This window comes from Cavia porcellus, unplaced genomic scaffold (genome assembly GCF_034190915.1).
Source record: "Cavia porcellus strain 051 isolate PalLab524CR breed Dunkin Hartley unplaced genomic scaffold, mCavPor4.1 scaffold_6, whole genome shotgun sequence".
NCBI lineage: Eukaryota > Metazoa > Chordata > Mammalia > Rodentia > Caviidae > Cavia > Cavia porcellus.
Window position 1 is genome coordinate 92,132,554 of NW_026947489.1, and position 18,859 is coordinate 92,151,412.

At 40.2% G+C, this 18,859-nt stretch overlaps 1 protein-coding gene and 1 pseudogene across 6 annotated transcripts in view; one reads left to right on the forward strand and one right to left on the reverse strand.

The window, feature by feature from the left end:
* The window catches only part of Fbxl20 (F-box and leucine rich repeat protein 20), a 104,263-nt gene that overhangs the window by 19,719 nt on the left and 65,685 nt on the right, over positions 1–18,859 (reverse strand). For all 6 annotated transcript variants that reach the window (XM_003466916.5, XM_063251476.1, XM_013149598.3 and 3 more), the window contains 5 exons: positions 16,052–16,146; positions 12,410–12,478; positions 7,446–7,541; positions 4,178–4,304; positions 3,200–3,274 (listed from right to left, as the gene is read on the reverse strand). In XM_003466916.5, coding sequence (XP_003466964.2) covers positions 3,200–3,274; positions 4,178–4,304; positions 7,446–7,541; positions 12,410–12,478; positions 16,052–16,146 — 462 coding nt within the window. The remainder of the gene's footprint in view (positions 1–3,199; positions 3,275–4,177; positions 4,305–7,445; positions 7,542–12,409; positions 12,479–16,051; positions 16,147–18,859) is intronic.
* LOC134476220 (BCL2/adenovirus E1B 19 kDa protein-interacting protein 3-like) lies at positions 12,516–14,526 on the forward strand (annotated as a pseudogene).

An 18,859-nucleotide genomic window follows, 5' to 3' on the forward strand; every position in this document is an offset into this window, starting at 1 on the left:
TTTTTTTGAGACAAGGTCTCATTACATAGGCTAGCCTTGAATTTGTGACCCTCCTGCCTCAGCCTTGGGAGTGCTAGGTTCAGAGAGGTGTGTGCCATCAAGTCCAGCTAATGTTCACTGATTACATTAGAAGTTTCATCTCATGAAAGCAAAACAGAAATTGAAAACTAGATGCTAAGAAAGACACACACATTCATGTGGAAAAAGGACTGCACAAATGTAATGTATCATTACTGAACAAGGAAACTAGGACCAGGCATACAGCTCAGCAGTACAACACCTGCCTGGAAAGCATGCAGCCCTGAGTTTGATTTCTGGCACCAAAAATAAATGAACAAATAACAAACCAAACCAAACCAAAACCAAAACAAAACAAAACACAGATATTAAGAGATATAAACTGGAAACTTTTTTTTGGTACCAGAAATCAAACTGAGGACCTTAAGCTTGCCAGGCAGTTGCTTATGCCACTGAGCTATATCATTGGCCCGACACTGGAGCTATAAAGGAAAACAGGAATCAAATAATGCAAGTAGAGGGGAACACTGGAAACCATGCCACGCAGTACTATCAGAAAAGTACTTGTGGGGGTTGGGTGTAGTAGTGCATCTTTGTAATCTCAACACTCAGGAGTCTGAGGCAGAAGGATCGTTTCAGGTTTGACGTCAGTCTGTGATGTAAAGAAATGGGATTTAAGGCCAGCCTGAACTACACAGTGAAACTCTGTCTGTCTGTCTGTTTCTCTCACCCACATATACACACACAGTCACGCAAGCACAAACAAAAACAAAAACAAGGGGCTGGGGATTTAGCTCAGCGGCATAAGCACCTGCCTTGCAAGCAGGCGGTCGTGAGTTCGATCCCTGGTACCGATAAAAATGGAAAAGACAAAAACAAAACAAAACAAAAACAAAAAACAAAAAACCACAAAAAAACCCGAAAAAACAGAACAGACAGAATGGAACTGCAGGGCTGTGCTGACACTGCCTTCTTAGTTGGAGAAAGTCTGGCTGGGTGTGGAGCACACACCTGTGAATCCAGCTACGAGGACTGCTGACAAGGAAACTGCTTGAGCCCAGGAACTCCGGATAACATCGTGAAACCATCTCTTCAAAAACAGAATTATTGGGGGGTTGGGGATTTAGCTCAGCGGCAGAAGTGCCTGCCTTGCAAGCAGGCAGTCTGTGAGTTCGATCCCCGGTACCAATAAAAAGGAATAAGACAAAACAAACAAACAAACAAACCCAAAAAACCAGAATTATTAGGGAGTACTGAGGAAGATCGTATTGCCGAAGCTAATTCAAATTTAAAAATAGTAAAATCAATGAAACTTTTGTTTTCAAATCAGTCAAGAAGGAGAATGCTCAGCCAAGGCAAGGAGGTACACACCTGTAAACCCCACACTGTGGCAGGCTGAGGCAGCAGGAAAGCAAGCCTGAGCCAGCAATGTAGTAACTTAGTGAGATCCTGTCTCAGAAAATAAAAGTTAAAATTCCCACGAATGCTTGGAAGCATTTTATCATGCTGTACTAAAGGAACAACTCCTGTACTAAAACTTTAGTAAAAGAAAAGATAAAACGTTGACAGAACTATTCTTTATCCTAACTAACTTCGATTCCTGCCTGCTGGTAGGACAGAGAGAACCCAAACAAACCAGGAGGTGGAATGCACGGCATGTGTACTTACATGGATATTTGTGTGTACGATGGTGCACATTCATGCATGTATAAAACCACACAGCTCCCTGAAGCTGCACAAGAACAATTTCCCTCTCACACCGTACGACAATAGTTCCACACTTACAAATGTTCAAGCTTGCTCTCTCAGAGCACACATTTCAGCCTTATCAATGAACAGAGGTGCTGGGCACAATGGCACACACCTATGATTCCAGCACCCTGCAGGCTGAGGCAGGAGGATACACAGTGAGCCTGGAATATACAGTGGCCTGGATTCCATAATAAGATCCTATCTCAAAAACTAAACCAAAGCAAACCAAACCAAACCAAAATGAATATTGAGAATTTTTTTTTTTGGTGTCAGGGATGGAACTCATGACCTTGCACTTGCCAGGCGCTTGTGCCACTGAGCTAAAGCCCCAGCCCAATAGTGGGAAATTCTGACACTCACCAACCATGACTTCAGAACAGTAGGCCTTTGCGTATCACCTATAAACTGAGCAATGATTAGGTTTTCCAGTTCCAACTGATTAAACAACATTAAAAAAAAGATATAATAAGCAAAAAGCCTAGCACAAATAGGGCACTTCACTGTTCTTTTTTTCTGCTACAAGGGACTCTCTCCAAGGTAATAGACATTTATCATTTTCTAAGCGAAAGAAAACCTGAAGGCCTAATGTTCTAGCTCCTGAATTATCTGAGTAAAACTTAGGGGTTATGTAGGTATCAAACAACTGATGATCTAAAAAAGTCAGTATGTTCAATGTAGACACTCTCTGAAATAACTTAAAAGCCGTGTTCTTTGTTGTTGTTAGGCCAGTGGCTTCCCAGTGCTGAGCCACCAATGCATCTTCTTTTTACCACTGAGCTACCTCCCAGACCCTTTTAAATTCTGGGACAGGATCTCACCAAGCTGCCCATGAGGGTCTTGAACTTAGGGTTCTCATATGCCCAGCTTCTCAAAAGTGCTGAGGTAACAGGTATGTGGCACCACGCCAGGCTAAGCAGACAGATTTTCTTGAGCAAGTAAGAGTCAAAAGCTGTGGTGGCACACTTGCCTTCCACTGCAGCACTTGGGAGGGTTAGGCAAGAGAATCACCACAGCTTTGAGGCCAGCCTGGGCCACACAGTGAGTTCAAGCCAGCATGAACTCTATAGCAAGATCCTGTCTCAAAACGAAGTACAACAATAATAAAAACAAACGTAGGTAAGAGTCATCTGTTGGTGTGGTGGCACACACCTGTAATCCCAGCACTTGAGAGGCTGAGGTAAGAGGTCTGCCATGAATTTAAGACTTGCCTGGACTACATTGAGAGTGCAGGGCCAGCCTGAACTATACAGCGAGACCCTGTCTCAAAAAACGAACCCTTCTAACTCCCCAAAAGACAAGAGTCATGTGTGTGTGTCCTATGTTCCTATGGTTGCTGTGGAAAAGCTACTGGCCTTGACAGTTATAGTAACATCAGTAACATTAGAGAAAGGAATTACTGATAAAGAAGCCTTGTGGGAAGGGTGCTTACTAAGCAAGTCTGCAAGTTCAGAGTCACCAGCTCAGGACAATGTGCACCTATGTACTTGAGAGCTTCATCTTCTAGCTACAAAGATTAAAAAAACAAAACAAAACAGGTGGTTACTGGCATTGTCTCAAAGGAGCCTTAAGAAATACACATTCATCATTACATTCCCTATATAGCCAACCACGCTTCAAAGAACAACGAACCACAAATAATTATAAACATGCAACAGCATAATTCCTATTAGTAGCAGAGTTATTAGTACTTTTAATGACTCAGTGTTTTTTGGTCTTTTTGAGACAAGGTTTCACTGTGCAGTTCAGGCTGGTCTTGAACTAACTTTGTAGCCCAGGTTGGCCTTGAACTTACAGTGATCCTCCTGCCTTGGCATTCTATGTGCTGGGATGACAGGCGAGGGCCAGTACCCCTAACCAAAGAATCAGTTCTTATCACATCAACTTTACATGATAAATCAAGGAAAAGATAAAATAAATACTTCTGATGAATACATCTCCCAGTACTGTGGAAGGTATGAAATAAAATAATTTTTTGTATTTCTCTACTCCTTCCTTTATAAGGTTTTTTCTCCCTTCCCAGTAGTGGAGATCTCTACAAAGTTTTAAAAAACTTTTAGGAGGAAACAAAAATAGAATTTAGTTTATCTGCTGCTGGAAGATCCTGCTGTGTTTACACCTCTGAGAACAGAAGTTAATCAATCATATAGTGCATTCCAATCAGTATTTCTCAGGATCCTCTAAATAATCAGATTACTAGTTTTTGTTTTGTTTATTTGTGTGATACAGAGTATCATTATATAGTCTGTGCTGGAATCAAACTCATGGTGGTCCTCCAGAGTGCTAGGATCTCACAGAGTACCATCACTCTCTGGGCAGTAGTGCCCACAACTAACATTTCCCTCAAAATGAACATCTCAGTAACAGTGACACAGAGCTTGAACCTTCCTAAGTATACATGGAGCATTACCTGTGTGCAGCCTTTTAAGAACAAGGCCTTGAGCCCCCCGCAGCCTCTCACTAGTGCTTGAATGCCATCCTTGGTTACTTGGTCACACCAGGAAATGTTCAGCTGCTCCAGCAGTGGGCAACCCTCGCTTAGAACAGAACACATAAGACATGCAGGTCACTACCTCCAACCCTGAAGGCACCCACAGGGGCATCTCACACCCAGCCTAAACAAAGCACACAAGGCATAACTGTGTTTCTCAGATACAGACACAAACTGAAAATACATTCATTCATTCTACTTTATAAAATAATTAAGAGTTCAAGTTTATACTCAGGTTTCCCATCAAGTAATTCAATTAGTGTCAAAACAGTAGTAGTGAGGATTTTATTTATTTACTTTTTCAAGGGGCAACAATGGTACAGTGTGCCCTGTCATTCCCAAATCATTCACCTAGAGCGTAAGACATCTGCATTCAATTGTCTGAACACTAGCACAAATCTTTCTCTTAAATGAACTCAGAAAAATTAGTGTAACTATCTAAACTAGTTATATACACACACACACACATATATGTTGAGCAATGAAAATTTTAAAACTTTCACTTGTAAAATTAAATTTGTTTATTTACTTATGGCACTGGAGATCGAACTGTGCCTGAAATTGTGTGTGCCTGCTTGTATTTTTCACATGTGGGGCCTGAGTTCCTCCAGGAAAAAAAAAATCTCTTTATTCTTTTTTTTTTTTTTTTTTTTTTTGGTACTAGGGATCTAACTCACAACCTCACACTTGCCAAGCAGACATTTATGCTGCTGAGCTAAATCCCCAGCTACCCCCTCTTTTTGAAAATTTCTTTATTCTAATTAACTCCAGGTAATAGTATCACAGCAATCGGTTTAAGGAGGCAATTGAAATGTCCACCTTAAATTCTATATCAGCTCAGTGAGTTTCCACACAGTTAAGAGTATTTTCTTTCACTGCCATTCTGAAGCAGTGAAGCTATTCATAATGAGAGGATTATGGTTTCATACTTTATATATTCATTCATCATTTTCATGCTAATGTAACACAGTTGGTGCTGATTTCCCAGTTGTTTCATCGCAACTTCCTGTGTAAGTGTAACCTATCTGTAGTTCTACACTGTCTCAGCATCACATCAAATAGCTCACAGAGGCTAATATCACCCTGTGTCTGGGCACACTCTGAAACATGTTTGATTGTATAAAAGCAAGAGCCATGAGACTGTGGTTACTGCTCCATCCAGCTTAGAGGCTCCTGGTAAGAGACGCTAAGCTTTGAGGGCTCAGCATTATTTCCTCTACCAAAGCCACCCAGACCTGACAGGACCCGGTATGCACCCAACAGAGCCCACAGCCACACCTACTATAGTGGCTGCCATCTAGGCCAACACACTGGCTGGGGGCTACCCAGCTCTCATCTAAGGGCCTGGCTGCCACAAGGGGCATGTGGCTTTACCTTTCACGGGGCATCAGCAGCGTAGAGATGCCTGGTGTCTGGAAACACAGCCATTCACCCAGCTCTGATACAGCCTCTTACTAAGCTGTCCAGGCTAGGATCAAATTTTGAGTCCTCCTGTGTTAGCTTCCCAGAGTGCTAGGATTACAAGTATGACCACTACACCCAGCTAATCTCTGCCTGCACAATACTATCTTCATCCCTGACCCTTCTACCCTTATCAGTTTAGTTTTTTGGTTTTTTTTTTGTCTTTTTCCTTTTTATTGGTACCAGGGATCGAACTCACGACTGCCTGCTTACAAGGCAGGCGCTTTTGCCGCTGAGCTAAATCCCCAGCCCCTATATCAGTTTAGTTTTATATTTGAAATACTAATGAATACCAAGTTTTTTATATTCTCACGGTTGTACCAGCACCACAATTTTATAAATGATAAAGATTATTGTATTTATCCCACATGGTGAACAGTCCTCAGACTTTTTATCTGCTCAGTATTAACAAAGAAGGTTTAATGGAGCCACATTTAAAATAAATATCGAAATAAATAAATAAATAAATACAGGAGCCCTGTTATTTTATTTTTTTTGGTACCGGGGATCGAATTCACAACCTTGCGCTTGCCAGGCAGGTACTTATACTGCTGAGCTAAATCCCCAGCTATTTTTTTGTTTTTGAAACAGGGTCTTGTTATGCAGTTCAGGCTGGACTTGAGCTCACTTTGTAGCCCAGGCTGGTTTCAAACTCCCAACAATCCTCCTGCTTCAGCCTCGAAAGTGCTGGGATTATAGGTGCGTGCTACTACACGTGGCTAAGGAGTCCTGTTTTTATATACTCTATTTTAATCTACTTTTTGGTTTTTTGAGACAGGGTCTCACTGTATAGTTTAGGTTGGCCTCAAACTTGCAGTGATTCTCCTGCCACAGCCTCTTAAGTGCTGCAATCACAGGCGTGTACTACATGTTTGGTTTAAGAGTTTTAATTTTTTTCTTCTTTTTAAACAGCTTAACTTAATTATTCATTTATTTATTGTCTTTTTTTTTTTTGGTCCTTTTGAGGCAGAGCTTCACTGCGTAGTTCAGGCTGGCCTCCTCAGTGCTGGGATTACAGGTGCTCACCACCACACCTGGCTTAAAACAGCTTAACTCTTTTTTTTTTTTTTTTTTTTTTGTCTTTTTCCTTTTTATCGGTACCAGGGATTTTAACTCACGACTGCCTGCTTGCAAGGCAGGTGCTTACACCGCTGAGCTAAACCCCCAGCCCCAACAGCTTAACTCTTAACACATGTAAGTAAAACCACTGAGGCACTATATCAATTTATTAAAAGAGCTAGTTAAAAACGCAAGTCTCCTAAAAAACATGGGCATTTTATTTTCCTTTTCAGATACACCTTCTGGATCTATGAAAGACTTAACAGTTCACCTCAGGGTCCCTTGGGCAGTTACCATTTCAACCAGTGGATTCTTGTATTGAATATATTTTACAAAACTGTTGTTTTTATATCTCCTGTCATATTATAAAAATTAACCAAAAATACAATTTTTGGTTACCCTATATTTACATAACTGCACTGTTAAGTGGTTAAAAAATACAAGGACATCATTCATGAATAAACTGTGCCATGCTGTTCAGAAAATCCAATTATGGCAAATCATTTCACTTGAGTATTTCCTTTAACTGCAATTTGGACAGTTGTAAAATTAAAGATCTATTCAAAACTACAGTATATATCCATAAAACAAGGTTGATGTCAATCCTAACTTTGTATCAGTCTATAAAAGTATGTACCAATGGACATGCTTATAATAAGAAATTTACCTCAGAGCTTTGAGAGACATGTTTGTTATCGATGTACAGGAAGCCAAGTCTAGGTGCCTGAGTTTGGAACAGAACTTGCTAAGGCTAGTACATGTACTGAAAATGGAGAAGGAAAAATAATGAGTAAACAAAATCAGAACACAGTCTTACTGTATCACATACCTTTCTCAGGAAATGTGTGCATTAATAGAAACATAAAACTGTCATACCCCTCAAAAGCAGCTCTACACCCTGGGACCTTGACACTCAAGCAGGGGCAGATACTATTCACAAAGAAAAAGAAAACCTGGCTGTGGACAGCAAAGCTGGCGATTCCCCCTGGGAAGTGTTAACAGGACACTGTTTAGATGAGCTTTCTGGGACCTACAAATCTAGAACACCAGAAGGTTAACAAGCTCCTGTCAGGATGAGCTCAAACACGAGGGCCAAAAGTTCTGCCTGTTGTTTTACTTAAATCCGTATTCAGGTAATCAATTGCATTGCACTAGTGAATCAGGTTTCTTTTTTGTGACACTGCACACTGAGTCCAGGGAGTGCTGAGCTAGATCCCTAGCCCTTTTTATTTTGAGACAGGTCTCTTTCACTGAGTTACCTAAGATAACCTTCAGTTTACAGTCCTTTTAAGACGCCCTGAGTAGTTGGTATAGACATGTACTAGCATGCATGGGAAAAAAACTAGATTTTTTTCCAAGAATACAAAAGATGAGCTGGTATTGGCTGAACAAGTATGTAGGAAATACTGCTATCCGTGGTACTCTAGGAACTTTTAGATTTTATTTTCTTTTGGCCAGGCTGAGGATTGAATCAAGGGCTTCATGCATGCTAGATAAACACTGAATTAAATTTCCAGGCCCCTTTTCACTGAAAGAAAGAAAAAAAGAAAAACCTATTACCTCCTCTTCTTTTTATTTCAGTATTTTAAAACAAATTCCAGACATATTATTTTGACTGTGAGTAGGTTTTATTTGGCAAAGTTTCGTTTTTGTTTACAAACTACATCAGGTGACAAACATGACTGTGGCCATCTTTTCCAGAATCTTGGAACAAACTAAGTTCATGAACTAAGGTACTACTGCATACTTTCCATAGAGAATTACTGATTACTGTTTATAAGATTTTTTTTTTTTTTTGGTCTTTTTCGTTTTTATCGGTACCAGGGATCGAACTCACGACTGCCTGCTTGCAAGGCAGGCGCTTATGCCGCTGAGCTAAATCCCCAGCCCCACTGATTACTGTTAAATAATTTTTAATTATCAGATACAAGTGTGTTGTTCCTCTTAACTGTCTCATAAATGGCTCTGTCAAAATGATTTGTTTAAAGTAGGTTTAAACAAGAGTCACACAGTCTTTGTTTGGTGATGTACCGCTTCTGTATTGCTTGGACAGATGATGGGCACAACAGTTAAGTCTAGCTTTGTAAGACACTGCCACTTTTCTGCATCAGCCTCCTGCGCACCAGGATTACAGGCATATACCATCATGCACAGCTTTCTTTATACAGTCTTTTTCTTTTCTTTGGTACTGGGTATCAAACTCACGACCTCATGTTTTGCAGTCAGGTGCTATGCCACTGAGCTTATCCCCAACCCTCACTATACATTTTTTTTTTTTTTTTGGTACTGGGGATCGAACTCACGACCTTGTGCTTACCAGGCAAGCACTTTAGCCACTGAGCTAAATCCCCACCGCATTATACATTTTTTTTGAATTTTTTTGGGGGGTCTTTTTGAGACAGGGTTTCTCTATGCAGTTCAGGCTGGCCTTGAGTTCACTTTGTAGCCCAGGCTGGTCTCAAACTCACAATGATCCTCCTGCCTCAGCCTCCAGAGTGCTAGGGTAACAGGTGTTTGTACCACCACACCTAGCTAACTCTATAAATTTTTAAAAGATGTATTTTTATCCAATCCTGGGAGCTATATTCTAAACTCTTCTTAAATCTTTCTAGATTTTGGGATAGGGTCTCAAAAAGCTATCCAAACTGGCCATCCTCCTTTCTCAGCCTCTTAAAGTGCTGGAATTATAGGCGTGAGCGACCATCCCTGATCTTCCAACATTGTTCTTTGCTTTGTTGTTTTTTATTTTTTGAGACAGGGTCTCACTATGTAGCCCAGGTTGTCCTTGAGCTCACAGTATCCTCCTGTCTCAGCCTCCTGAATGCTGAGATTCTATTACTTAATTTAGTCTTTTTGAGATAGGATCTCATTATGCAGTTAAGGCCACCCTTGAGCTTACTTTGGAGCCCAGGTTGGCATCAAAATCAGTGATCCTCCTGCTTCAGTCTCCCAAGTGCTGGGGTTACAGGTGTGTGTCACCATGCTGGGACATCTTTCCACTTTTTAGCCCCTTTAATTATTCCAGTAATGTTTGGGGTTTAGAAATCTTGTACTTCTTTTATTAAATTTATTTATTTGAAAATATCTGATTCTTTTTGTTGCCCATGAAGTAGTTTTCTTAAGTTTCATTTATGGATTGCTTGTCACTAACCTACAGTAACAATTATTTTTCTATACCAACTTTTTGTGTGTGTAGTCTTTTTTTTTTTGGTACTAGGAATCGAACTCATGACCTTGTGCTTGCCAGGCAGGCACTTTATACCACTGAGCTAAATCCCTAGCCCATGTGTGTGTAACCTTGAGGATTGAACCCAGGGCCTTTCTACTGAGCCACATTCTCAGCCCATTTTTATTTTTTACAACTTTTTTGGTACCAGGAATCAAAATCAGGACCTCATACTTTCCAGGCAGGTGCTGCATCATTAATTTTTATTTTGAGACAGAGTTTTACCAAATTGTTAAACCCTGCAGGCTGGGCTTGAATTTTCAATCCTCCTAGTTCCACCTTTCAATGTGTTGAGATCACAATGATACACACCACACCCCGCCTGTACACTGATCTTGTTCCAAGTGTCCTTAAACTTATGTATGAATTACAGCATTTCTTATGACTTGTGATTTTCTATAGATAGAATTATAGAATGTTATTTGCAAATAAAGTTCTACTTCATTCATTTCTATCAGTATGCATTTAAAAAAATACCTAATGCACTGACTATACCCTGCAATGATGCCCTGATTTCAAAACCTCCACCCCAAAAGGTTGTTCCTGACCTTAGGGAAAAAGCATTCACACCTTCATCATTAAGTATGATGTTGGCAGTAGGTTTTCATAGATGCCTTTGACTGTGTGAAAGAGATTTCCTTGCATGGTGTTTGTTTTAATCAGGAAAGGGTACTGGGTTTTGTCACCTGTATTTTTGTGCCTAGTACCGTATTAGTTATCTTGCTGTGCAGTAAATTACCTTAACACATAGAAGCTTGGAACATCAGATACCTAGTGTCTCATGGTTTCTGTGGGTCAGGGAGCACACAGTCAGCTTAGCTGAGGGCCTCTGATTGATGCTCTCCAGGAGCCTGCGGCCAAGGTATCAGAGCCTGGCTGAGCAGTCTCCAGGCTACACTGTGTTTCCATATCTTTTCTAGCTCATCCAGGTGGCCGCTGGCAGATACCCAAGATCTGACTGTAAGCGCGTTCTCTGCTTTGGTAGGTGTCTGGCTCTCATGAGTGGCTGGCTAGAGACACAGGTTCCTTGGACACAAGGGACTCACAGCAGGGTAGCCTGCCTCCCTTAAGAGCTATGACCCAGGAAAAAGCTGAGAGCAGAAGACTCTCTGAAACCTAATCTTAAAAAACAACATCCCATCCCTTCAGCAGCATTTATTCTATTGTTAGAAATGAGTCAGGAGGGCCCCAGCCTACATGGGGAAAGAATTACACAAGAGTGGAAATACCCACAAGTGGGGATTACTTAAAGGCCATTGATCACAATGAGATGATTATGTGGTTTTTGTTATTTATTTTTTGTGGTGCTGGAGACTGAAGCCAGGGCCTTGTGCATGCAAGGCAAAAACTCTACCACCGAGCTGCATTCCCAACCCACAGTTTTTTATCTTTTTAGACAGTCTCCTCGTGTTTCCCAGGTTGGCCATGAACTTGGATCCTCCTGCCTCAGCTTCCTAAGTGCCATCATACCTGCCCTGACATCTATGTCATTTTTTTTTTTGGTTATTATTTTTAAGCTTTGAAGTATTGAGGATTGAACTAAGGGCTTCCTCCTGTATATTAGGCAAGTGCCCTACACTGAATAACAACCCCAAGTCTTTTTGTTTTGACACAGGGTCTCACTAAATCACTAAGTGGCCCAGACTGGGCTTGAACTCTAATTCTCCTGCTGTAGCCTCTTAAACAGTGCTGGGAGTACAGGTGTGTGCCACCAGTCCTGGCTTCTTTATGTTCTCTTCCCACCTTTGTGAGTTCTTGTACATTTATAGTTTACTGTTAACCAAATCTATTTAGACATTTATAGTTTTTCAGTAGTTTTTTCCTTGCCAGAAACAAATTCCTTTTTTTCCCCTCTAAGACAGGGTTCTCACTATGTAGTCCAGGCTGGCCCCCTGAACTCATGGCAATCTTCCTGCCTCAGCCTCCCAAGGGTTGGGATTATAGGTGTGCGCCACCATGCCCAGTCTACTGTGGCTTTTATTATCTCTACTACATATACACTGAATACGAATTTACAGTTTTACTTTAAGTTAAATAAAAGACAAGATTTCAAATTATTATTCCATTTCTAATTTCATGTTGTTTTCTCCTTTTAAAATGTTTCCTTCGCTGGGTATGGTGGTGCATGCCTGTAATTCTAGCACTCAGGAGGCTGAAGTAGGAGGATCACTACAAGTCTGAGGCCAACCTGGACTACATAGTGAGTTTAAGGCCAATCTGAAATACATAGTGAGATTTTGTCTCAAAAAATCAAAATTGAAACTGAAACTGAAACCAAACTAAATCTTTCCTCTGTAAAACCATGATGAAAGCAGTTCAATATATTAATTGGCCTTCATTTAAAGAGTCCCTGGTCACATTTTGGGCCATCCAAAACTTTTCCTTCTAAAACATGCAATACTTACGCATCTGTCGTCTTTGTACACCCATTTAGATTCAGCACTTCTATGTTCCTACAGTTTTGTGCAAAGGTCCTTTATGGAAAGAAGCAAAGTAAAAGGTTTAAACGAAATGGGCAACATTTCAAGCATAAAAAATAATAAAAGATATTCTTCATAATAATGATTGTTGATATTATACTATTTGGTTTCTATATGTAGTTATTTTATTTTTTGGTGCTGGAGATCAAACTCATCACCTTGTGCTTATCAGGCAAGCACTTGGGCCACTGAGCTAAACCCCCAGCCCATATTTGTAATTATTTGAATAGACCTGCAATTCCTCCATGGCAGTGGGACAGGAGTATCTTTTATTATAATACTTGTTCAACTGTGCCTAGGTAACACGGCCACCCTAAAAAGCACTAAGTGATGGAGAATGGGCAGTTTCTGGGCTGCTGAGCAACATCATGTGCGGAGAGGTGGAAGCCATAATTCCTCAGGATAGAAGGTCTTGTGCTTGGGACCCTTACGAATCTAAACTGCATGTGCAGTTCATCTGTGTCGTTCACAAAAACTGAAGGTAACTAAAGGGTTTTCCTGAGTTCTGTGGACCATTGTAGGAAATTCTCAAGGTCTAGGAAGGAATGAGGAGAATCCTTGATTTCTACTCCATTCATCAGAAGACATGGCATGGTGAAGCATACCTATCATACCAGTACTATACATGGTATAGGTTGTTTTTTGGTACCAGGAATTGAACTCATAACCTCACGTTTGCCTGGCATGCACTTATACCCTGAGCTAAACCCCCAGTCCTCAGTATGTATCAAAGCTAAGGCAGGAGGAACACAGTTCAAGCTCAGCCTCAGCAGTTTTGCAAGATCCTGTCTCAAAATAAAATAACAAAAATGGCAGAGGACAAAGTTTAATGCAAGGATCCCATATTTAATTCTCAGTAACCCACCCCGCAAAAGTACATAGCAATATGAGACTTGCAGCTAGTATCTCAAATATGGACAGTCTTTTGGAGCAGCCTCCCAAGTGCTTGGATTACAGGCATGCACCACCATGCCCAGCTTCTGCTCTTATTCTTAAAACCATTCCTTCTATTATCAGGTATTTTTGTGTTATAAACAATGTACATGTATATGAATTTATAACTGCTTAGAGACTTTAAAAACTACCTGAGCATTTTCTAGTGAGGTGATGTGGTTCTTTATTTCAACCAAAGCGATTAAGCTGGGGTGGTGGTCCATGCCTATAATTCCACTATTATGAGAAGACAGAGTCGGAGCATGGTAGGTTCTAGTCCTTAGTGACTGAGACACTGTTTTGAAATAAATAAAGAGGGCTACAAACCCCCAGGGTAGCTTGGAATACTTAGTGAGATCCTGTCTCAAAAAAAGGGTTTGGGGAGTACTGAGCTGCAGGCTTGTGGTGCACCTGTTCTTGTGTGAATGCTGCCACGGTGCTACTGCATCTGGGCGTGGCACCCCCAGGGCTGAGTAGCCTCTGGTGCCATGTTGCAGAGTGGGGTCCTGGGTGGCAGGAGGAGAACCTGCAGGCCTCCTGGGTAGAATTTCAGGTGAGCAATAATGGAAATGGGAGTGATGTTCCAGCCTCAGTTTCGGTTTACAATAGTGATGTGGGAAAAACACTGCTAGAATAGCTGCTCCAGTTCACTGTGACAGCCCACCTCACCCACAGACACAAGAGCTTGTGACACAAATCCATGGGAAGACTACATGGAGAGAAGAAGCGGAAAGCATCTGTAACAAAGCCTCAGATTTGATATGGGACTGGTCAAGTCAGTCAGAAAATGTATCCCTAAGGAGCTCCTCTTTAAACACCTGAAGGACACAGCTACTCTCAGCCAGAGAAACATGAGTGCTATGAAGAAAGGAAAGGAGGTATTTTCTTTTCTTTGGTACTGAGGATTAAACTCATGACCTGGTGCTTGGTAGGCAGGCGCTAATGCCACTGAGCTAAATCTCCCATGCCCATGAGACATTTTCTCAGCACAAGCTTGGAAGGTTTTTCTTCTGTCTGTGCTGCTGTCTCACCTAGTCATTGGATTGGGGATGTGAATTGGAAGGCATCTGATAACCTCCACCAGCACTTTTTTTTTGTGGGTCTTTTAGAGACAGGGTTTCACTATGCAGGTCAGGCTGGCTTTGAACTGGAAGTGATCCATCTGTCTCAGCTTTTGTTTTTGTCTTTTTCATTTTTATCGGTACCGGGATGGAACTCACGACTGCCTGCTTGCAAGGCAGGCGCTTATGCCGCTGAGCTAAATCCCCAGCCCCCTGTCTCAGCTTTTGGAGTGCTGGGATTATAGGTGTGCACCACCATGCCCATTTAAAATGAATCCAGGGCTTCTGCACTGAGAAACAGCTCATTTCCCCTTTCTTTTTTCTTTGTTACTAGGAAATGAACTCAGGACCTTATGCTTGCCAGGTAGGCACTTCTGCTGCTGAGCTATATTCCTGGTCTTGTTCATTCTATACAAGCTATGTTCCTGGATTAGTAAAGTAATATAGACACTAAAATCAATCTGCTCTATAATTATATCTATAGAATCAATTAATAAGCATGACACACTAATATCTATAATAAGCACACTAATATCTATAATAAGAATTTAGTAGTGGATTTTCTTTGGCTATCAGATATAAATAGCATAAATAATTTTAAGATACTAGATATATGTATTTAAAAATGTCAAACCTTAATTCAGTTAAAACACAACACACACACACACACACACATACATATTTTAAAATGTTTTATATTTCAAAGAATGAACAACATTGATATTAAAATCACTATGCTTCTGGGGATGGTGGCACATGTGTATAATCCTGGTACTTGGGGGCTGTGGCAGGAGGATAGCCATGAGTTCAAGGTCAGCCTGAATTACACAGCGAGATTCTGTTTCAAAAAAACAAAGAAATCACTAAAAGGCCTGCCCAAAAGAAATACTGTAGCCCTATAATTATAGTATTATAGAATTTTTTTTCTATTTTGTTTTAAAAGAAAAAATGATACAGAAAATAAAAACAAAAAGCAAGAGACAAACAAGCAACAACAAACCCAACACAATAGTAGAGGTTTACAAGCAAGACGATAGGAATTTGACAATGGTTGTAATACTATATATTGTTACCTTCAAAAGTACTGCTTAGATATAGACATGTAAAACTGATCTAATTATATGAAATATGTTTAATTGAGATGGATGCAGATTGTCTACAAAGACCACTTAACTACATAAGTAGTTCCTAAGTAATAAATAGAGAAAAAGTACAATTACAAATTGCACTAACTAGTAGGTACACTAAGCTGTTGTTTTTCCAGTGTGAGGACTTCAGCTGGTGGTCAGTTTTCTGACAAAGGCATCTATCTATCAGTACCTTTTACCCTTTTTTACTCTGGATTGCTGGATTTAATCTTATTCTTCTGCTCAACTTTTGTTTCTCTTAAAATTAGCGTTATTGTAAGCAAATCTGTGTCTACTTTGAAAGACTGGAAATAGAAATAAAACTAACTGCCAACTCAAAAAAAAAAAGCACATGTACGATGTGAAAGGCCTAGGTCTAATTCTCAGATAAAGGAAAAAAGATTAATCAGTAGTTATTATTATTATTATTATTGTTATTATTTTACCTTAACGCATTGTCTCCTACTCCAAGACACCCACGAAGACTTAACTTTCGTAAAAACCCTCCACAACGTTTTGAAATATTCTCCACTACCCGGCCCTGTAACGAGAAATAGGTAAACAGATAAGCTACCTCACTGCTTTTGAGAATATATCCTACTTTTTTTTAAAACAATTTATAAACAGAAAGAAATGGCTTCTATTTGTTTCAAAGACGTAATTAAATAGGAAAATTCCGTGTTCAGTTTGTAAAATATTCTGTATTGGAGGAATGGTGCTTTCTAGGTCTCTTATGGGCACTACATGCAGTTTCACCTGGGTTACTTCACAGCTACTGATGGGCACAGCCCGATGCCTGAAATCTTAGAACTTGGAAAGATAAGGCAGGAGGACTTCTGTGAGTCTGAGGCCAGCCTAAACTGCAGAGAGTGATCCTGTCTCAATAAAATAGAACAGATGCCCAGATAGGTGCTCATCAATGAATGAATGGATAAAGAAAAAAATTTTCTTTTCTCACCGCTCCTAAACTCATTATGTAGTCTAGGCTAGCCTCAAACTTGTGGCAATCCTCCTGACTCAGTCTCTTGAGTGCTGGGATTATAGTTGTGTTGCCATGCCTGGCAAAATGTGGTTTTTATATGCAACAGAGTACTACTCTGCCTTAAAGAAGGATAAACTTAAAAAGAGATTTTTAGGTAAATGAACTCACCTTGAGACCATACTTTTTTTTTTTTTTTTTTTTAACTTTTTAATGGTACCAGGGATTGAACTCACGACCGCCTGCTTGCAAGGCAGGTGCTTATGCTGCTGAGCTAAATCCCCAGCCCCTGAGACCATACTTTTAACTGAAATAAACTGGACACACATGTTTAAATATTACATTGCTTCCCTTAAGAACCAAAATGGATGATAGATAAGGGGAAGCAGGAAGAAAACATCCAAGTGGGAAAGGGAACGAAGAGTGGGGTAAGGAGCAAAGCTTTTGTACGTAAGAAGAAGGGCTGGGGGGAAGAATGGGGAAAAAAATTGAAGATACTTTATGTACAAGTACAAATTCCCTATGATGAATGTGATCACTATTCATATCAAACGAGTACAAAATTAAAAACAAAAGCCAAACCAAAAGAAAAAAATAGCTATTGAAGGACAATATACGTATTTGTCTGCGATCCTTTCTGAAGAATTTATAACACCCTGTGTAGAGCAGGAACTCACTGAACACTGAATATGTGGAATGATTGATTCTGCGTGTTCTTTTTAAAAGATTTATATCCAAGAAGAGCAGAGAACTGTGACAAATAAAATCCAGAACAATGCCTGTGTGTATGACTTTGGAGGTATGTTCTAAGGTAACAGGCTTATGACAGGCTTTTTAACGTTTCTTACATGGTCCTCAAGAAACTTTACTTCTGTAAAGCTTAAAGAACAACAACAACAACAACAAAAAAGAATAAACTGCTAATTCTCAAAGCAATGTGAAGAATCTGGTATTTTCACTCTCTGCATGAGAGCACCAAGGACCACAGAACTGCAATTTGGATGAAAGTAACTAACTTCAGCTTAGATCTTACGTGTCACTACTTCAGGGATAATGGGCCCTATTAGAAGATGAACTATTAGGCGAAGGTGCGTGAAGGGGAAAAACCTCTGTTAAGAGCAATGGAGGTCGGGGACGCAACTCAGAGGCACAGTCCCTGCCTGGCAAGTGCAAGGTTGTGAGTTTGATTCCTGATACAAAACAAACAAAAAAGAGAAAGAGAAAAAGAAAAAAAAGGGGGAAAAATAATTTCTACCTACAAAGGTTTGAGTTTCAGGTGCCAGCAATATAGCTCAGTGGCACAGCACGTGCCTAGGAAGTGCAAGGTCGTAAGTTTGATCCCCGGTACCAAAAACAAAAAACAAAAAATAAAACCCCCCCCCAAAACAAAACAAAACCCCCCCCTACAATCCTGAAACTAGGGCAGAGAGGGGAAAAGGAAGCAAGAGAAATGAAGAAATGAGAAAAAGATGAAATGGAAACAAAGCTTTGTGAATAAGGAGGGAAAGGGGCTGAAGGGAGGGGAGGAGAATGGGGAAAAAAAAGAAGAATCAAGATATAGGAGGGTACAAATTCCATATAACGAATGTGATGATTATGCATATGTAAAAAAAATTTTTTTTGGAGACAGGGTTTCACCATGTAGTCCAGGCCTCTAATTTGCAGTTATCCTCCTGCCTCAGCCTTCTGAGTACTAGGATTACTGGCATATGCCACCATCCCTGGTTCTGTATACCTAACTTGTACCAAAAAGATATAATTTTTTTAAAAAGGGGGGAACAACATAATACTCTTTTTTTAATCAGACTGTCTACTGAGCCTGCAATGATTGGTTTCACTATATTTATTCCATCCATAACTATCACAAAGACAGAAATACGATGTTCCTTCGGGAACTCCTAGCAGATACAACTTTTTGTGTGTACCAAGCACAGAGGCATGTTTGTGGGAAGTATTACTGGAAGAGATTTCCAAGCAATGCAATGCCTAACTTGAACTGTGAATGTAGATTTTTTATTGGCTGAAATAGAAAAATAAAGAAATATCCAAAAAATTTAATGAATGACCTGGGGATTCCTCATTTTACTACCACTATTTCTGTTTCTTTGGTTCTTCCAAGAACCAAAATGTACATCTCCAGAATACATGCAAAAAGCATCCCAACAACTGTACTGTTCTTCAATGAACAAATACACTGTGAGCTCAAGGCCAGCCTGGCTTACAAAGTGAGTGCAAGGCCAGCTTCGACTACATAGCAAGATGCTGTCTCTTTGAG